This window comes from Balaenoptera ricei, chromosome 17 (genome assembly GCF_028023285.1).
Source record: "Balaenoptera ricei isolate mBalRic1 chromosome 17, mBalRic1.hap2, whole genome shotgun sequence".
NCBI lineage: Eukaryota > Metazoa > Chordata > Mammalia > Artiodactyla > Balaenopteridae > Balaenoptera > Balaenoptera ricei.
The window spans coordinates 54389823-54411570 of record NC_082655.1 but is presented as its reverse complement, the minus strand read 5'-3'; the positions used below and the strand labels follow the sequence as shown (position 1 = coordinate 54411570).

General features: G+C 38.3%; 1 protein-coding gene across 4 annotated transcripts in view; it reads left to right on the top strand.

The window, feature by feature from the left end:
* Positions 1–19841, top strand: part of LOC132351842 (solute carrier family 7 member 13-like) — a 28640-nt gene extending 8799 nt beyond the window's left edge. The window contains exons 5-7 of one of the 4 annotated variants that reach the window (XM_059901899.1): positions 15612–15724; positions 18829–18995; positions 19756–19837. In XM_059901899.1, coding sequence (XP_059757882.1) covers positions 15612–15724; positions 18829–18954 — 239 coding nt within the window. In that variant the 3' untranslated portion in view covers positions 18955–18995; positions 19756–19837. Of the gene's footprint in view, positions 1–6250; positions 6307–8069; positions 8335–15611; positions 15725–18828; positions 18996–19755 lie in introns of those variants that run through there. The other 3 variants (XM_059901901.1, XM_059901902.1, XM_059901900.1) reach the window with 3 other exon arrangements.
* Positions 19842–21748: the final 1907 nt, after the last annotated feature.

The window sequence follows — 21748 nt, the reverse complement described above, 5'->3', positions numbered from 1 at the left end:
TTACTATATAGCACAGAGAACTGTATTCAATATCTTATAATAACCTATAATGGAAAAGAATCTGGATATAAAACTGAATCATTTGCTGTACACCAAAAAGTAACACGATATTCTAAATCAACTATACATTAATTTTTTTAATATAAAAAATAAAATGAGATGAGTATATTATTTGGTCATATCACTCAGTAGTAGTAATAACAAATGTGAAAATATATGTGAAGGCATTCTGGAACACCTATTGCAAAATAATATTCTCCTTCAGATAGATCACAAATTAATTAAAACAGCCATATATTTGAAATAAAAAAACCTAATTGCAAAAATCACCTTTCAGATATTGAGCTTTTTTCACTTGGTAAGGATTCAGTAACTCTTGGTTTCAATTCTCGTGTGAGTAAAATAGGGAGAAAAATTGTTGCCCTTTGTATTGCATAGCATAATTAGAGTAAGAAAAATCACTTTACAGAATCTACAAAATCAAGTTATGTGAATTATAGTGGTTAAAACACAAGGAAAAAATACTCTGTGGTGATCGTAAACATCCAAAGGTAAGTAATATTTTTCACTGAAATTAGCCCTTTGATGTTAGAAAATAAAACCTGCTACTTCCCAAATTTTATAGAGTAGAAAGATAGTAAATAGTTTCATTCACAAAAATTTTAGACAAGACATGTTTACATTAGTAGACACAGTTTGAGTCAGAGGGTGAAAACCCACAGAACTATCTTCTTAATGTAGTGAATTCAGTAGGACACATACAGATAAAGCCCATATCTTTGCCAGCCCGAGTTTGTGGTCCAGTTTGGGGTTATCATCAAACCAGTCAATTTTCAACAAGTATGCCCTTGAAATAAGAGTGTCAGAGAGGAGCTAGATAAATTCTTCACACATCCTTGGCTGACTGGGGAGCTGCAGGGGAAGACCACGAGAGTCAGGCAGTAAGTAAAAGCCAAAGCAACTTGAAAACTGGCTGAACTTTGAATGTGCTTCCCAACACACACACAGATTGACTGTGAAAGTATGGAAGCCTTATGGATTTGAGATGTTTGAGCATAAATTCTGCTCAAATCATTAACTGACCACTAAGCTATGCAGCCCACAGTAGCAACCTCTAGGAATCCAAACATGAAAATTAAAATTAAAATTAAGAATTAAAATATGAGAAGACATAGTAGCTTCACACCATGAAGAAAACAGGGTTTATCAGTCTACCAGGCAAGTTACAAAAACAACAACAACTCAGGAAAATGTATGAAGAAATAATGGCTTGGGAATTCTGAAAACTGATGAAAAACATTAATAAATAGATCCAAGAAACTCAATGACCCCACAATAAATACAAAGAGGATCAAACCTATACCTATCAAAGCCAAATTGTGAGAGCCAAAGCAAAGCAAAAGAGAAAGCAGCAAGAGAAAAACTACTCATTGTATACAGGGAAGTGATAATACAATGAACAACTGACTTATTTTTTAAAATGGAGGCCAAATAGCAGTGGAATGACACACTTAAAGTGCTGAAAGGGAAAAAAAAAACCTGTCAACCAAGAATATGATATCAAGTGAAAATATCCTTCATAAGTGAAGGCAAAATAAAGACATCACAAGAGAAACAAAAACTGAGAGAATTCATTGCTAGAAGACTTACTGAAGGAAATTCTTCAGGCTGAAGAAAGTAACTTGAATGAAAAGGAAGGAAGAAAGAGAACCAGAAACAGTAAGTATATGGGTAAATATAAAAGACTCTGTATGTGTGTATACACATTTTTCTTTGAATTTTAAAAAAATACCTAAGATTATTTTAAGCAATAACTCTGAAACTTAAGTGTAGGGTTTATAAAATGTATAGATGTAATATATATGACAATAATAGCACAAAGAAAACAGAAGGAAATAAGCTATAGTGGAGCAAAGTCGCCATATTTTACTGAAATTAACTTGAAATTGATTTTGATGAATTTAAAGGTGCATGTTGTAATTACCAGACCAACCACTAAGAAAATAACTCAACAAATCAACAGAGGAATTAAACTATCACATTAAGAATATCTGTTCAGGGACTTCCCTGGTGGCGCAGTCATTAAGAATCTGCCTGTTAATGCAGGGGACATGGGTTCGAGCCCTGTTCCGGGAAGATCCCACATGCCGTGGAGCAACTAAGCCCGTGCACCACAACTACTGAGCCTGTGATCTAGAGCCCACAAGCCCCAACTACTGAGCCCGTGTGCCACAACTACTGAAGCCCACACACCTAGAGCCCGTGCTCTGCAACAAGAGAAGCCACAACAATGAGAAGCCCACGCACCGCAATGAAGAGTAACCCCCTCTCACTGCAACTAGAGAAAGCCCGTGCACAACAATGAAGACCCAATGCAGCCAAAAATAAATTAATTTAAAAAAAAGAATATCTGTTTAGGGAATTCCCTGGCAGGAATGGTTAGGACTCAGCACTTTCACTGCCAAGGCCTGAGTTTGATCCCTGGTTGGGGAACTAAGATCCCACAAGCCATATGGTGCAGAAAAAAAAAAAGAATATCTGTTTAACACTAAAGGAGGAAGTAAAGGAAGAATAGAAGAATGAAAAGACATAAGACATAAAAAACAAATAGCAAAATGACAGGTGTAAATACAACAATATCAATAATATTAAATGAGAATAAGTTAAACATTGCAATAAAAAGGCAGAGACTGTCACACTGGTTAAAATCATCAATCCAACTATATGCTGTCTAAATGAGACACACTTTAGATTCAAAATCACAATTAAGTATAAAGTAAAAGAATGGAAAAATTTATACATGTAAACATTAACTGTAAGAAAGCTAGGAATAGTAATATTAATAAGAAACAAAATAACTTTAAGACAAAAAGATTGCTAGAGACAAAGAAAGGCATTTCATAATGGTAAAAGGGTCAATGTATAAGGAAGATGTAATAATTATAAATGTATACACACCTAATAACACAGCCCCAAAATACATGAAGCCATACTAATGTAACTGAAAGGAGAAATAGACAATTCAGCAACTATAGTTGCAGATGTCAGTATATCACTCAATAACTAGATAGAAAGTCAATAAGGATATAGAAGATCTGAGCAGCACTATCAATCAAACTGATCTCATTGACATTTATAGATCACTCCACCAAACAGAAGCAGAATATACATTTATTTCAAGCACTTATGGGACATTGTCTAGGATAGACCTAATTCTAGGATATAAAACAAGTCTCAAAAAATTTGAGAAGATTTCTACCGTACAAAATATTTCCTGCAACAGCAGCAGAAACAAAATAGAAACCAACAACAGAATGTAATTTGGGAAATCCCACATATTTGGAAATTAAACAACATGCTTCTAAATTACCCATGGGTCAAGTAAGAAATCACAGGACTCTCAACAACTATGAAGATTTATCCCTGATTGAAAGCTTACAAGTTAGTCTGGCACAGTTTCAGGGAGGCTGGAAATGGAGACAAAGACAATTTATTTTTCATAACAATAGCAGTACCTAGAATGTCATTTTTATGCTGGTTCCCGAACCTCAATTCCCACAAGACAGAGCAAAGAAGGCCAGGTGATACTTCCACATGACAGTAGAAGATCCCCAAACTTAGGGAATCCAAATCTTTTATAATATCTTTTATAAGTCTCTCTTCAGAAGGTAGGTTCCAGGAATGGTTCTAAAAGACAAAAGATCATTATTGTCCTTCCATCCCCATATTTTTCAGAGTCTAAATGTTCCCTCCTGGGCTCCCACAATTGCCACTGTAAGAGAACTTAGCAAAGCAGGTACTCAACCAAGCATTCATTATCCTTGTAATCTCTGACCATGTCAATCCAACAAGAGAATCCAGGTGCATGAACCAAAATTAATTTTGAATCCTCTTGGCTTCCTTATGGTCAGCTGCTGTCCAGATGTTATACCAACCAGGTGAGATTGGGGTTGCTGTGTGAGGAAAAGAAGAAGCACAAAATCCAGCAGTGATCAGGAAAGCCTCCTGAGTTTTCAAAATAGGTCTATATAACTTCCTATCCTATTCTCCCTGATCATCACCCAGGAAGCAGCCAAGAGTAGACGATCACTCTCTAGGGATGGTTATATTCAGTGACCAAACTACCTGACCAAGGTGCATGGACCAGAAGAATGTGAGAGAGGAAGAGTCAGAAATATTTCCGTGTTAATTTTTGAGGAAGCCATCCAAACACTAAACGATATCAGATGTATTCAAAAGCCATATATGAAAGATACATTGAATATCTTTGCCTCCAGCACATTGATGTGTCTTTGTGTTGTACACAACTGTCAGATTTTTGAATGGCCAAACACATAACACAGATTAGTTTCAAGGGCCACAGTAGTGTGGCCAGAGTGGGCTGATCAAATTGGAACGGCAACACTGTAACCTGAAAAAGTGCCAACAGCTATCAGTTGTCACTCCCAAGAGAGGGTCAAGGTACAATGTAGTCAATTTGCCAGGAGTGAGCAGGGACATTATGTTGTGCAAGTGGCCTCCCTCACTGTGAACAAATGGTCAAATCTTGGCAGAAGTCACAGTGTGACTGTCACAGTGTGACACATTTGGTGTTAGCCTCTGTAGCAAAATATGGAGTCCTTTTTCTTATGTCCAATGTATGGTGGTAAATGTATTGCCATGTCTAGAAAGATGATGAATTCAGACATCAATCATGGCAATCTGGAAAGTGCAGTATCATTCAACAGCTTTATTCCAATTATTCTCATCAGAGAAGGGGCTCAGTGGACAGAACTTAAGGCTATTCTCATAGCCCATGCCAATTCCCCCCTTGATGAACCTTGCTATATTTCTAATGACTTGAACTATCATCAATGGCCTGGGTGCTTGGTCTGTCACTTGGAAAACTACAGACTGACAGATTAAAGACACCCCTCTCAAAAAAAAAAAAAAAAAAAATAAAGACACCCCTCTCTGGGACCATAAACTATAGAAAGAAATAATGGCTGCTGATTGAATAATCTGATGATTGGTCACCCATTACTGAGTAGAGTATCCTTGTCTATTTTCCATTCTGCATAGCTGGTGCAAAGGTTAACAGCTGTAGCAGCCTAGTGGGCACCATAAGGTTTCAGCTTAGCTAACCTATCAGTGGACCATGCCCAGACATTTACAGGAACCCTTGTGAACCAGCAACTCCACAACTCAATGTACCCCATTGAACCAGAAACTCCACTTCAGTCAGCAAACTGGGATGTAGCTTATACTTTTTCATGCAAAACCAAAATGCCACTGGGCCAGGCTAGCTATGTTCTTGAATATGCCATTTCCATTTGATAAGAGAGATTTGCTGGGCTCTTCATACCTTTTTAATAATTGAATACAATTTGATTCATCCCAAAATGAGAATATTAGGCTGGAAAGTCACAAGGCCTCCATGAGTCAGGTGTTCAGTTTTACAATATCCCAGTAGCAAGCTAATATTTTTTTCAAATGGAGTTTACCTGGTGGTTGTGTCAAGGAGGAAACAAGTCAAAAATCTCAAGGGCCACCTCCAACTATAAGGTGCCTCTCTTTGCCAGGAAATGCAATAGAAAAAAATCATCAGTCACAGAGACTTCTAGGTCAAAGGAGTAATTATGGTTGTGGATCCTGAAAGGTAGAAAGTGTGCCATAGCTTGTTGGACAGCTTTCAATACAGCCTGTTGATTTGTTCCTCCACTCAAAGGATACTGATCTGTGAATTAGCTGATACAGAAGACCAAGTAGAGTGCCCAAGTGAGATATACAATCTACAACACACAAAGTATCCATAAGGTGCTGGGTTTCCTTTTAGTAGTAGGGGACCAGAGACAATTTTTTTCTTGACTACCAGAGAGACTGAGTGTTGTGAATTTACCTGCATGTTCCCCAGAAACCTTACTTGGCAAACAGTACCATAAATATTGTTGGGATTCATCAGCCTGTTGGTAGAAGTGTAACAATACCAACTCAGGTCTGTTTAGACTGAGGCATTTGACTTGCCCACCAACTGGACATGAACAATACAGTATAAACTGTGGATATTGGATGGCAGACAGTACAGTATAAACTTTGGATATCTTGCAAAATCCTGAACACCAACTGGTGACAAATATCAGGGGAGTTTAGGAATCCCTAGGGGAATACTCTGAAAGTATGTTGAGCAAGTGAGATAGAAAAAAAATGTTGGTAATGTTTGAGACAGAATACCAACCGGCATCAATCTATTCAGTAATTTTTTCCATTACAGTCACAATGTCTGGAATAACCACAAATGGGGCTATAGGAGCAACAATTGAGCATTTGGTAAGAATCCACTGTAAAGCTCCAGATCCCAGAAGCTTTTGTCACTGGGCATAGTTATATTGAGATATTGCATCTTTTACCACGCACCCCCCTGCTGCCTTTAAGTTTTCAATCATGTCTGTGATCTTTCTCCTACTGAGATTCTATGTTGTTTTGTTGAACCACACAAGGAGGAAGAAGGAGAGGGTTTGGAAGGAATGTACATGTTTAATAGTCTCCACATGCCTCTCTACCTGAACAGGAGAATTGCCTCTGGACTTTTTGATCATTTATAGTACAAGCATCTAAAATATCAATACCAAAAATATATTCAACAGTGGAAGCCATGAAAATACAGTACTTTGAATTTGCCCAAAGTGCTTTATTCACAAAGGAACTTCTGTGGGTAGAGGGCTTCACTTCTGCACTGTGAATTCTATCCAGATCCCCCTAGCCGAATCTAGCCCTCACTCCACATTCCTGGTTTTGTTGGTACTTGGGAACCCATATCTAAAAGCCTTCATAAAGTTTCCCAGTATATTTGGATGGGTGTAGCCTTCAGGGCAGGGAGACCTCAGTCACACTCCTAATCACCTTTCTCCTCAAGACACCTGAGGTTGAGGGAGAGAAGGGGAGAGACCATGGAAAAAGACAGAGTGGCTTTGTGCCACTAAGATACATTTTGTAATCTTGAATTAACAAAACTGCCTCCAGAAGACAGAGAATATCTGAATAGATCTATATTAAGAAAACAAATTGAGGGCTTCCCTGGTGGCGCAGTGGTTGAGAATCTGCCTGCTAATGCAGGGGACACGGGTTCGAGCCCTGGTCTGGGAAGATCCCACATGCCGCGGAGCGGCTGGGCCCGTGAGCCACAACTGCCGAGCCTGCGCGTCTGGAGCCTGTGCCCCGCAACGGGAGGGGCCGCGATAGTGAAAGGCCCGCGCACCGCGATGAGGAGCGGTCCCCGCACCGCGATGAAGGGTGGCCCCCACTTGCCGTAACTAGAGAAAGCCCTCGCACGAACCGAAGACCCAACACAGCGAAGAATAAATAAATAAATAAATAAAGTAGCTATAAAAAAAACTGTATATTAAAAAAGAAAACAAATTGAATTAATAATTTAAAATCTTCCCACAAATCAAATCCCAGGTCCCAGTAGCTTCTCTGATGAATTGTATCAAACACTTAAGAAAGAAATAATGCCACTTCTAAACAAACTCTTTCAGAAAACAGAAGAGAGAACACTTCCCAATTTATTTTATGGAACCAGTATTTCTATGATACCAAAGCCAGAATAATCCTTTTCACAAAGAAAGAAAATTACATACAAATGTTATATACAACATGTATCGTTCTATGAACTACAATGCAACAATTCTTAAAAACATTGGTAAATTGAATCCAGCAACATATAAAAAAGGATTATACACCATGAACAAGTGAGGTTTACCATTGGTTGGTTTAACATCCCAGAATCAATTAATGTTTTACTAATATGGTAACTGACAAAGATCACATTATAATATTGAGATTCATAAAAAGCATTTGACAATGGAACACTCATTCGTGATTTTTAGAAAACTTTGGAAAAAAAGTAGGGATAGAAGGGAACTTCCTCATTTAGATAAAGAGCAGTTTCAATCTACTACTACTAGTCCTTTGTCTTTGCTACAATTACAATTTAATGCTTGCTAAGTGAATTAATTAAAAATACTATACAGTATCAACATTTTGTCAGTTACATAATTAGTGGCTTCTCTTTTTTTTTTTTTTTTTTACAGATGTTGTTGCTGTCACCTGGATGGGTGGAGTAATCCCTTCATGCAATGGGCCATTTCAACTGCTGTTTCTTCCTCAATACTTAGCTCCCTTAATTGTACTGTATTTTCAACCTCAAGGATATGGTATATGGCAAGCCAGGAGAGTCAGCTAACTTTGATCCTCTCAACTCTGAATATCCAGTCTTGTCCAGTTGTAGCTGTGATTCAGACGCTCACCTTTTTTTTTTTTTTTAAACCTCTTTAATGGAGTATAATTGCTTTACAATGGTGTGTGAGTTTCTGCTTTATAACAAAGTGAATCAGTTATACATATACATATGTCCCCATATCTCTTCCCTCTTGCGTCTCCCTCCCTCCCACCCTCCCTATCCCACCCCTCTAGGTGGTCACAAAGCACCGAGCTGATCTCCCTGTGTTATGCGGCTGCTTCCCACTAGCTATTTTATGTTTGGTAGTGTATATATGTCCATGCCACTCTCTCACTTTGTCCCAGCATACCCTTCCCCCTTGCCATATCCTAGAGTCCATTCTCTAGTAGGTCTGTGTCTTTATTCCCGTCTTGCCCCTAGGTTCTTCATGATGATTTTTCTTTTAAGATTCCATATATATGTGTTAGCATACGGTATTTGTTTTTCTCTTTCTGACGTACTTCACACTGTATGACAGACTCTAGGTCCATCCGCCTCACTACAAATAACTCAATTTCATTTCTTTTTATGGCTGAGTAATATTCCATTGTATATATGTGCCATATCTTCTTTATCCATTCATCTATTAATGGACACTTAGGTTGCTTCCATGTCCTGGCTATTGTAAATAGAGCTGCTATGAACATTTCGGTACATGACTCTTTTTGAATTATGGTTTTCTCAGGGTATATGCCCAGTAGTGGGATTGCTGGATCGTATAGTAGTTCTATTTTTAGTTTTTTAAGGAACCTCCATACTGTTCTCCATAGTGGCTGTATCAATTTACATTCCCACCAACAGTGCAAGAGGTTTCCCTTTTCTCCACACCCTCTCCAGCATTTATTGTTGGTAGATTTTTGATGATGGCCATCCTGACTGGTGTGAGATGATATCTCATTGTAGTTTTGATTTGCATTTATGTAATGATCAATGATGTTGAGCATTCTTTCATGTGTTTGTTGGCAATCGGTATATCTTCTTTGGAGAAATGTCTATTTAGGTCTTCTGCCGATTTTTGGATTACATTGTTTGTTTTTTTGATATTGAGCTGCATGAGCTGCTTGTAAATTTTGGAGATTGATCCTTTGTCAGTTGCTTCATTTGCAAATATTTTCTCCCATTCTGAGGGTTGTCTTTTCGTCTTGCTTATTGTTTCCTTTGCTGTGTAAAAGCTTTTAAGTTTCATTAGGTCCCATTTGTTTATTTTTATTTTTATTTCCATTTCTCTATGAGGTAGGTCAAAAAGGATCTTGCTGTGATTTATGTCATAGAGTGTTCTGCCTATGTTTTCCTCTCAGAGTTTTATAGTGTCTGGCCTTATATTTAGGTCTTTAATCTATTTTGAGTTTATTATTGTGTGTGGTGTTAAGGAGTGTTCTAATTTCATTCTTTTACATGTAGCTGTCCAGTTTTCCCAGCACCACTTATTGAAGAGGCTGTCTTTGCTCCATTGTATATTCTTGCCTCCTTTATCAAAAACAAGGTGACCATATGTGTGTGGGCTTATCTCTGGGCTTTCTATCCTGTTCCATTGATCTATATTTCTGTTTTTGTGCCAGTACCATACTATCTTGATTAGTGTAGCTCTGTAATATAGTTTGAAGTCTGGGAGCCTGATTCCTCCAGCTCTGTTTTTCTTTCTCAAGATTGCTTTGGCTATTCGGGGTCTTTTGTGTTTTCATACAAATTGTGAAATTTTTTGTGCTAGTTCTGTGAAAAATGCCATTGGTAGTTTGATAGGGATTGCATTGAATCTGTAGACTGCTTTGGGTAGTAGAGTCAGTTTCACAATGTTGATTCTTCTGGTCAAGAACATGGTATATCTCTCCAACTGTTGGTATCATCTTTAATTTCTTTCATCAGTGTCTTATCGTTTTCTGCATACAGGTATTTTGTCTCCTTAGGTAGGTTTATTCCTAGATATTTTATTCTTTTTGTTGCAATGGTAAATGGGAGTGTTTTCTTAACTTCTCCTTCAGATTTTTCATCATTAGTGTATAGGAATGCTAGAGATTTCTGTGCATTAATTTTGTATCCTTCTACTTTACCAAATTCATTGATTATCTCTAGTAGTTTTCTGGTAGCATCTTTAGGATTCTTTATGTATAGTATCATGGCATCTGCAAACAGTGACTGCTTTATTTCTTCTTTTCCAATTTGGATTCCTTCTATTTCTTTTTCTTCTCTGATTGCTGTGGCTAACACTTCCAAAACTATGTTGAATAATAGTGGTGAGAGTGGGCAACCTTGTCTTGTTCCTGATCTTAGTGGAAATGTTTTCAGTTTTTCACCATTGAGGACAATGTTGGCTGTGGGTTTGTCATATATGGCCTTTATTATGTTGAGGAAAGTTCCCTCTATGCCTACTTTCTGGAGGATTTTTATCATAAATTGGTGTTGAATTTAGTCAAAAGCTTTCTCTGCATCTATTGAGATGATCGTGTGGTTTTTCTCTTTCAATTGGTTAATATGGTGTAGCACATTGATTGATTTGCATATATTGAAGAATCTTTGCATTCCTGGGATAAACCCCACTGTATCATGGGGTATGATCCTTTTAATGTGCTGTTGGATTCTGTTTGATAGTATTTTGTTGAGGATTTTTACATCTATGTTCATCAGTGATATTGGCCTGTAGTTTTCTTTCTTTTTGACATCTTTGTCTGGTTTTGGTATCAGGGTGATGGTGGCCTTGTAGAATGAGTTTGGGAGTGTTCCTCCCTGTGCTATATTTTGGAAGAGTTTGAGAAGGATGGGTGTTAGCTCTTCTCTAAATGTTTGATAGAATTCACCTGTGAAGCCATCTGGTCCTCGGCTTTTGTTTGCTGGAATATTTTTAATCACAGTTTCAATTTCAGTGCTTGTGATTGGTCTGTTCATGTTATCTATTTCTTCCTGGTTCAGTCTCGGAAGGTTGTGTATTTCTAAGAATTTGTCCATTTCTTCCAGGTTGTCCATTTTATTGGCATAGAGTTGCTTCTAGTAATTTCTCATGATCCTTTGTATTTTTGCAGTGTCAGTTGTTACTTCTCCTTTTTCATTTCTAATTCTATTGATTTAGAGTCTTCTCCCTTGTTTTCTTGATGAGTCTGGCTAATGGTTTATCAATTTTGTTTATCTTCTCAAAGAACCAGCTTTTAGTTTTATTGATCTTTCCTATCGTTTCCTTCATTTCTTTTTCATTTATTTCTGATCTGATTTTTATGATTTCTTTCCTTCTGCTAACTTTGAGGTTTTTTTGTTCTTCTTTCTCTAATTGCTTTAGGTGTAATGTTGGCTTATATATTTGAGATGTTCCTTGTTTCTTAAGGTAGGATTATATTGCTATAAACTTCCCTCTTAGAACTGCCTTTGCTGCTTCCCATAGGTTTTGGGTCGTTGTGTTTTCATGGTCATTTGTCTCTAGTTATTTTTTTATTTCCTCTTTGATTTCTTCAGTGGTCTCTTGGTTATGAAGTAATGCATTATTTAGACTCCATATGTTTGTATTTTTTACAGATATTTTCCTGTAATTGATATCTAGTCTCATAGAGTTGTGGTCAGAAAAGATACTTGATACGATTTCAATTCTCTTAAATTTAGCAAGGCTTGATGTGTGATGCAAGATATGACCTATCCTGGAGAATGTTCCATGAGCACTTGAGAAGAATGCATATTCTGTTGTTTCTGGATGGAATGTCCTATAAATATCAATTAAGTCCATCTTGTTTAATGTATCATTTATAGTTTGTGTTTCCTTATTTATTTTCATTTTGGATGATCTGTCCATTGGTGAAAGTGGGGTGTTAAAGTCCCCTACTATGATTGTGTTACTGTTGATTTCCCCTTTTATGGCTGTTAGTATTTACCTTATGTTTTGAGGTGCTCCTATGTTGGGTGCATAAATATTTACAGTTGTTATACCTTCTTCTTGGATTGATCCCTTTATCATTATGTAGTGTCCTTCTTTGTCTCTTGTAACAGTCTTTGTTTTAAAGTCTATTTTGTCTGATATGAGAATTGATACTCCAGCTTTCTTTTGATTTCCATTTGCATGGAATATCTTTTTCCATCCCCTCACTTTCAGTCTGTATGTGTTCCTAGGTCTGAAGTGGGTTTCTTGTAGACAGCATATATACGGGTCTTGTTTTTGTATCCATTCAGCCAGTCTATGTCTTTTGGTTGGAGCATTTAATCCATTTACATTTTAGGTAATTATCGATATGTATGTTCCTATTCCCATTTTCTTAATTGTTTTGGGTTTGTTATTGTAGGTCTTTTACTTCTCTTGTGTTTCCTGCCTAGAGAAGTTGACTTAGCCTTTGTTGTAAAGCTGGTTTGGTGGTGTTGAATTTTCTTAGCTTTTGCTTGTCTGTAAAGCTTTTGATTTCTCCATCAAATCTGAATGAGGTCCTTGCTGGGTAGAGTAATGTTGGTTGTAGGTTTTTCCCTTTTATCACTTTAAATATATCTTGCCTCTCCCTTCTGGCCTGCAAAGATTTTGCTGAAAGGTCAGCTGATAACCTTAGGGGGATTTCCTTGTATGTTATTTGTTGCTTTTCCCTTGCTGCTTTTAATATATTTTCTTTGTATTTAATTTTTGTTAGTTTGATTAATGTGTCTTGGATGCCTTGTTTCTTCTAGGGTTTATCCTGTATGGGAGTCTCTGCGTTTCCTGTGCCTGGGCAACTATTTCCTTTCCCATGATAGTGAAGTTTTTGACTATAATCTCTTCAAATATTTTCTCAGACCCTTTCTCTTTCTCCTCTTTTCTGGGACCCCAATATTTCAAATATTGGTGCATTTAATGTTGTCCCAGAGGGCTCTGAGACTGTCCTCAATTCTTTTCATTGTTTTCTCTTTATTCTGCTCTGCAGCAGTTGTTTCCACTATTTTATCTTCCAGGTCACTTATCCATTCTTCTACCTCAGTTATTCTGGTATTGATCTCTTCTAGAGAATTTTTAATTTCATTTATTGTTTTATTCATCACTGTTTGTTTGCTCTTTAGTTCTTCTAGGTCCTTGTTAAACGTTTCTTGTATTTTCTCTATTCTATTTCCACGATTTTGGATCAACTTTACTGTCATTATTCTGAATTCTTTTTCAGGTAGACTGCCTATTTCCTCTTCATTTGTTAGGTCTGATGGGTTTTTGCCTTGTTCCTTCATCTGCTGTGTGTTTCTCTGTCTTCTCATTTTGCTTAAGTTACTGTGTTTGGGGTCTCCTTTTCACAGGCTGCAGGTTCGTAGTTCCCATTGTTTTTGGTGTCTGTTCCCAGTGGCTAAGGTTTGTTCAGTGGGTTATGTAGGTTTCCTGCTTGAGGGGACTAGTGCCTGTGTTCTGGTGGATGAGGCTGGAACTTGTCTTTCTGGTAGGCAGGTCCACGTCTGGTGGTGTGTTTTGGGGTGTCTGTGGCTTTATTATGATTTTAGGCTGTCTCTCTGCTAATGGATGGGGTTGTGTTCTTGTCTTGCTATTTGTTTGGCATAGGTTGTCCAGCACTGTAGCTTACTGTTCATTGAGTGGAGCTGGGTCTTGGCATTGAGATGGAGATATCTGGGAGATTTTTGTCATTTGATATTACGTGCAGCTGGGAGGTCTCTTGTGGACCAGTATAATGAACTTGGCTCTCACACCTCAGAGGCACAGCCCTGACGCCTGGCTGGAGCACCAAGAACCTGTCATCCCAGTGGCTCAGAATAAAAAGAGAAAAAGAAAGAAAGAAAGAAAGAAAGAAAGAAAGAAAGAAAGAAAGAAAGAAAGAAAGAAAAGAAGAAAGAAAGGAAGAAAGAAGAAAGAAAGAAAGAAAGAAGAAAGAAAGAAAGAAGAAAGAAAGAAAGAAAGAAAGAAAAAGAAAGAAAGAGAAGATAAAATAAAATAAAGTTATTAAAATAAAAAATAAAAAATAATTATTAAAAAGAAGAAGGAGAGAGCAACCAAACCAAAAAACAAATCCACCAATGATAAATACTAAAAAAAAAACAAACAAAACAAAAAAAATGGACAGACAGAACCCTAGGACAAATGTTAAAAAGCAAAACTATACAGACAAAATCACACACAGCATACACATACACACTCACAAAAAGAGAAAAAGGGAAAAAACATATATATAGTTGCTCCCAAAGTCCACCTCCTCAATTTGGGATGATTCATTGTCGATTCAGGTATTCCACAGATGCAGGGTACATCAAGTTGATTGCGGAGGTTTAATCCACTGCTCCTGAGGCTGCTGGGAGAAATTTCCCTTTCTCTTCTTTGTTCGCACAGCTCCCAGGGTTCAGCTTTGGATTTGGACCCGCCTCTGCATGTAGGTTGCCTGAGGGCATCTGTTCTTCGCTCAGACAGGATGGGGTTCAAGGAGCAGCTGATTCGGGGGTTCTGGCTCACTCAGGTGGGGGGAGGGAGGGATACGGAGTGCAGGGCGAGCCTGCGGCGGCAGAGGCCATAGTGACGTTGCACCAGCCTGAGGAGCGCCATGTGTTCTCCCTGGGAAGTTGTCTCTGGAACACGGGATCCTGGCAGTGGCGGGCTGCACAGGCTCCATGGAGGGGAGGTGTGGATAGTGACCTGTGCTTGCACACAGGCTTCTTGGTGGCTGCAGCAGCAGCGTTAGCATCTTATGCCCGTCTCTGGGGTCCGCGCTGATAGCCGTGGCTTGCGCCCGTCTCTGGAACTCCTTTAAGCAGCACTCTAAATCCCCTCTCCTTGCACACCAGTAAACAAAGAAGCAAGAAAAAGTCTCTTGCCTCTTCGGCAGCTCCAGACTTTTTCCCGGACTACCTCCCGGCTAGCCATGGCGCACTAGCCCCCTTCAGGCTGTGTTTATGCAGCCAACCCCAGCCCTCTCCCTGGGATCCGACCGAAGCCAGAGCCTCAGCTCCCAGCCCCCGCCCGCCCCGGCGGGTGAGCAGACAAGCCTCTCGGGCTGGTGAGTGCTGGTCGGCACCGATCCTCTGTGCGGGAATCTCTCCTCTTTGCCCTCTGCACCCCTGTTGCTGCGCTCTCCTCCCTGGCTCCGAAGCTCCCCCCTCTGCCACCCGCATTCTCTGCCTGCGATAGGGCTTCCTAGTGTGTAGAAACCTTTCCTCCTTCACAGCTCCCTCCCACTGGTGCAGGTCCCATCCCTATTCTTTTGTCTCTGTTTTTTTTTTTTTTTTTCTTTTACCCTACCCAGGTACGTGGGGAGTTTCTTGCCTTTTGGGAGGTCTGAGGTCTTCTACCAGGGTTCAGCTAGTGCTCTGTAGCAGTAGTTCCACATGTAGATGTATTTCTGATGTATTTGTGGGGAGGAAGGTGATCTCCACGTCTTACTCTTATGCCATCTTGAAGCTCAGATGCTCATCTTTGCCTCCATTTTAATTATTCCCTCAGACTTAATCCCCATAAACTATGTGGGATTCACAGATTGGATTCAACTTGGGCTAATGATGATGGGCTTGTTTAAACTGAGATTCCAGGATCCCCAACTATCCAGACCTTATAAGGTAAATCAAACCTGAAAAAAATTCCCTTCACCTTTCTAAAGAGCATTTTGTACTTTTACTTTTTTCTTACATCTGCATGTAAAGTCTTTCGAGCCCATTTTAGGAACATTTGTTCTAAAGAATAGATTTTATATTTATTGGTTCATAAGCTTCTTAGACCATTTTCAATTTGAAATCTCAAGAGAGAAAGCACAGGACTGGTCCTTGTTAGTAAAGGCAGAGGATCCTGAGGCTTTTTTATATTATAATACAACTAGTGAAATTTGAGTCCAAAGGGACCATGTGTGGGGTGTACAATGTTTGTACTAGATCTCAGGGAAAGAGATGGACCAATGTCCATGGCCAATGATTATTTGAGTGTCCTCTTAATGGTACCACCTTAGATAACCCTGTAGGCTTGCCTAGGACTTTTCAGGCTTCTCAACTCAAATGTCTATAAGTGTATAAGTCTCCAGCTTTAATGGCCAATATAGAAGAGCTACACTCTAGATATTTGTGAAGGAGTATAATTGCAAACTCATTCATCTTTCAAAAGCTTACCTCAGAGGCAGAATATGTATGAAGGATTGACTGAGGGATAAGTATTCTGTCAATTCCTCAAACCACCAAAACCTCTCTATATTAACTATATCTGAAATGCTTCATAGCATTTGGAAGAATTTTTCCATAGCCTGTGGAAGAATTTTTTTCTTCTAATTGTTTACTACAGCCCATTCATCTCTATCGTGGATTTAACCAATGTTGTGTTTAACCAAACAACCTCTGGCAACTCATTCCTATACTTACTGAAAGGAGATTAAGTGATATATTTTTACATTATGCAACTGTCTCTCTAAATGTAGACCCATTGAAGAAAATTCTTCCTAATATTTGTATCAGAAATACTTGTGTTTCTAGGCAGATTATTTAGTTTTCTTTACAGACACTGACACTGACAATCAGCCTCTATATACCGGCACCAAATTGAATCTCGGAGACAGAGTTTGGGTGAAGTAGAAAAGAATAGCTTTATTGCTTTGCCAGGCAAAGGGGACCACAGCGGGCTAATGCCCTCAAAGCTGTATGTGCCAACCTGGGGGGGGGGGTTGTGAGAAGTCTTATAGTCAAAGGGTGGTGTTGCTGATAAGGATCAGGGTACCTGCAGGGCATGAATTCCTTCAATCCAGAGATCCTCTGGCATCAGATGGTCTCGTGATTCTCAAGGTTATCGAGCTGTAACCTTCTCTCTGGAATGAAGAATATTTCATCACATAGTTAACATCTTCCACTTGGTGGGGGTTTTAGTTCTGCAGAAGAGCTCAAAGATATTGTTATGTATATCCCTTGAGGAGGAACCAGGACCCTGCCCTAAGGTTGCACTATTGTTTCTTTTTTTATTATTATTTTTTACTGAACTGTAGTTGAATTGCAATGTTGTGTTAATTACTGCTGTACAGCAAAGTGACTCAGTTATACATATATATACATACTTTTTCATATTATTTTCCATTATGGTTTATCACAGGATATTGAATATAGTTCCCTGTGCTATAAGGTAGGACCTTGTTGTTTATCCATTCTCTATATGCCAGTTTGTATCTGCTAATCCCAAACTCCCACTACTACCCTCTCCCACTCCCTCTCCTTTGGCAACCACCAGTCTATACTCTATGTCCCTGATTTTGTTTCTGTTTCATAAATATGTTCATTTGTCTCATATTTTAGATTCCACATATAAGTGATATCATGGTATTTGTCTTTCTCTTTCTGGCTTACTTAGTATGATAATCTCTAGCTGCATCTATGTTGCTGCAAATGTAAGTGATATATCACACATATAAGTGATATCATGGTATTTGTCTTTCTCTTTCTGGCTTATTTAGTATGATAATCTTTAGCTGCATCTATGTTGCTGCAAATGTGGTATTATTTCATTCTTTTTTATGGCTGAGTAGTATTCCATTGTATATATGTACCACATCTTTAACCATTCATCTGTTGATGGACATTTAGGTTGCTTCCACGTCTTGGCTATTGTGAATATGAATAGTGCTGCTATGAACATAGGGGTGCATTTATCTTTTTGAATTATAGTTTTGTCTGGATATATGCCCAGGGGTGGGATTGCTGGATCATATGGTAACTCTATTTTTAGTTTTCTGAGGAACCTCTACAGTGTTTTCCACAGTGACCACACCAACTTACATTCCCACCAACAGTGTAGGAGTGTTCCCTTTTCTTCACACCGCCTCCAGCATTTGTTATTTGTAGACTTGTTAATCATGGCCATTCTGACTGGCATGAGGTGGTACCTCATTGTAATTTTGATTTGCATTTCTCTAATGATTAGTGATGTTGAGCATTTTTTCCATGTGCCTATTGGCCATCTGTATTTCTTCTTTGGAGAAATGTCTCTTTGGGTCTTCTTGCACTATTGTTTCTTGACTGCTCCTCCCTTGTCTCTGCATCCCCTCCCTTTCCTGATTAGCAACTGTTTAAACCTGCCTTTTGGAACTCAGGGAAAGTCATGGGGGCTAAATGAAGCCTATTTCTTACAAACAAGAACCAGAAGACTGAGAAAGACTTTTGTGCCCAGGAGTCCCACAGGGTCCTGCTTGGTTTCAATACATAAGTTTTGTAAGATCATGCTTCCCTTTTCATGTAGGCTGCTAGAAAACTTAAAGCTGAATTAGTGGTTTGTCACTAACTTGTAAAATGGCTTATGGCATGCATATCTTGCTATATAGCTTTTATTATTCCTAGGCTTATAAGTTGTTTTTAATGAGGTAGGTTCCAAACAATCCTTTTTTTTATCAATGAGCCGTATTCTAAAAGCAATCAAGGGGGCCCTTTTATGATGTATTAAGTTGGCCAAAAAGTTCGTTCGGATTTTTCCATAACATTTTATGGAAAAACCTGAACGAACTTTTTGGCCAACCCAATACCTTGTATAAGGTAAAAGGAGGTAGAAGAATACCCACAGGAATATCTCAGCAGTACACTAAGGTACAGGGGTGGACTAGAAAGTTAAAAAAGAAAACCAAGGCAGTTTATAGCTAAGATTTTCAAGCTATACTGTGAAAAAGAATAACTCTGGGATTTCTTGTATAAATTCATATTCCTAGATATCACCCCTGGGGATTCTAATGCTTAGGGTGAGGAACAGAAATCGACATTTCAATACTGAAAAAATGAAAGATAATGATAATCTTGCATCTGTGTCATTTAATGACTCAATAAATATGTACTAAGCAACTACTGTGTGGAAGACACTACTCTAAACACTTTAAAGGTATGTAGATAAATTGGCCATTAATTATGCCATCAATAGCTTCATAGTCTAATAGGAAAGAGAAGAGAGTTACACAAAATATAGTAACAGGCAATAATCAACAACACTTAATTAAGCATTTTATTGTTTGCAGGTACTATTCTTTAATTACATATAATAGTGTGTGTTTATGTATTCTTTAATTGTCCAAATTAAGATATACAAATTTGAAAGATATGCATTGTTAAGATCCATTTTAAAGGAAAAGTGAGGATCAGAGAAAGTGAATCTGAACCCTGTGGTCCTTTTACAATAAAAATATGCCCCAAATGAATTATATATATATATATATGTTATATATTAGGTTATATATTAGGATGAGGTGCAGAAAATATTAATTTTGATATTGCCTGAAAATAGAAAAGTTAGAAAAATTTTATGGTGAAAAAATGCTTCAGGGTAACAGTCTGGAATGTTTCATGATGTCTTCATTCAAGAGCTCTGAATGGGCAAGTGGCACGGACTTATGAAAAAATCAAAGGGTCAGCAAATTGGTGAAATTGTTAAGTAAAAGCCTTCAGTTCTGCTATTTCACACCCCAAGGAGATTCTCAGCAGATTATTTTCTCTTACATAGAAAGGAGGAAGACCTGGTAATATTTTTTTTATCAATAAAACCAACTTCCTCAGTAGTAAACAAATGTCTGTAGATAAAATGTTTTATGTTATTATTTGTAATAACCTCCAAGACCACTCTAATACAAATTTATGTTTGTTCTCAGGTACGTTTGCCATTTGAATTTGGAGCCATGGCCATGTCTTTCTTCTTGGTTTTGACACCCATTATCAAGTCTCCTAAGATGCACTATTTCTATGTTCTTCTTTTTATCCTCAGCGGACTTTTGTTTTATTTGCCTTTTGTTCACTTTAATTTGGGTTCTACATGTTTCAACAAGATAACTTGCTTTTTACAGTTGCTATTAAAAGTTTCACCTGCTGATGATGTTGATGAATATATTTCAACAGAAGGAAATTTACAGAAAAATCCACCTACAACTGCAACCAAAAGAGAATAAATTATGCATATTTGACAAATGATTGATTTATTAAAAGCATCTTTCTCTTTCTTCTTTTTATGTATCAATTTCTTTTTTTTTTTAATTTTATTTATTTATTTATTTATGGCTGTGTTGCGTCTTCGTTTCTGTGCGAGGGTTTTCTCCAGTTGCGGCAAGTGGGGGCCACTCTTCATTGCAGTGCACGGGCCTCTCACTATCGCAGCCTCTCTTGTTGCAGAGCACAGGCTCCAGACGCGCAGGCTCAGTAGTTGTGGCTCACGGGCCCAGTTGCTCCGCGGCATGTGGGATCCTCCCAGACCAGGGCTCAAACCCATGTCCCCTGCATTGGCAGGCAGACTCTCAACCACTGTGCCACCAGGGAAGCCCTTTATGTATCAATTTCATACAATTTTTTTTTTGGCCTTTACACAAAATCATTTAATTATGTGTTATCATCAAGATTTTGATTAAAATTGTGTTCTATGACAGTCATGATCTAAACGATTACAAAGATAAAATAAAATTATATTTGATCATACAAAATGAAATCGATGTCAAAAATGGGAAAATTTGCTTCCCAACAAATCTTTCCCTAAAGTGGACCTCTAGAGTGACAGTGCCTATGGACCGTGAACATCATGACATACACAGGCTGGATACTGTACTGTTGCCTTTCCACCCAGGCTGTCTGAGGCCCTCCAGAACCCAGTGATGTGGGCTGGAGACTTCCCTACTTTGTTTACGTCACCTGGCTTTGAAGTGTTTCTCACCAGCCCAAGAAACACAGGAAATCAGTTTAGCAGAGGGAAATAAACAGATGGACAGAGTCATTTATTTTGAGGGGAACTCTGTGCTCTTTGAATTAAAGTAATGAGCACTTTATGATGCAGTGAAGCTCTTTTTGCATTTCATTTGAATAATTCAAGATGTAAACAGAGCCCCATGGCAGATGAGCAGTACCAAACTTCCTCAGCTTCTGGATATTCTAATAAAGGACTGGGGAAGGGAACATCCTCCCTCTTACAGAAGTTAATAATAATAATAGTAATAATGATGGTGATGCTGTCAATAATAGCATCTTCTTATCAAGCATTATTATGTACAGGCCCCATGTAAGACACTTCTGTATACGGTATCTTTAATCCTCATCATACCTCTGCATGTTCCTACTTAAAGCTGACAAAACTGAGTCCCAGAAACTGCGAAATTTGTTATGGTTTCAGAGCTGGTAAGCGGTGGAGCTGGGATCTGAACCCACTTCCCTGTTATTCTAAAACTCTTAACTCTTTCTGCTGCACCATAGACTGAGGAGGTTCTTCTGTCACCCATTCCTCCACTTTAGCATGTTTGCTTTGCTTTTATTTGAACTTAATTGGAAAGCATCTTTCTCTTTCAACCAGAATAATACTCCTTATGTATATGTATGTACATGGTACATATGTAAAACACAACCAGCACAAGATACCTAATGCCCAGAACTTTCACACTTTAACTCTCCTTATCTGTAACTAAAACCTTACTTCCCCAGTAATGCATGCTGATCTCAGTCTCCCAAGACTGAAGTAGATGTCCCTCTTTGTGCATTGATGTTTCTGAGCTTATGATATCATAGTCCACACTCTCTTTTAATTGTCTACCTACTTTTTTCCCTAAAGACAGTGAGCTCCTCTAAGGGAGGGATTGTTCCTTAGTCATTTTTTTTTATTTCATTCATCTT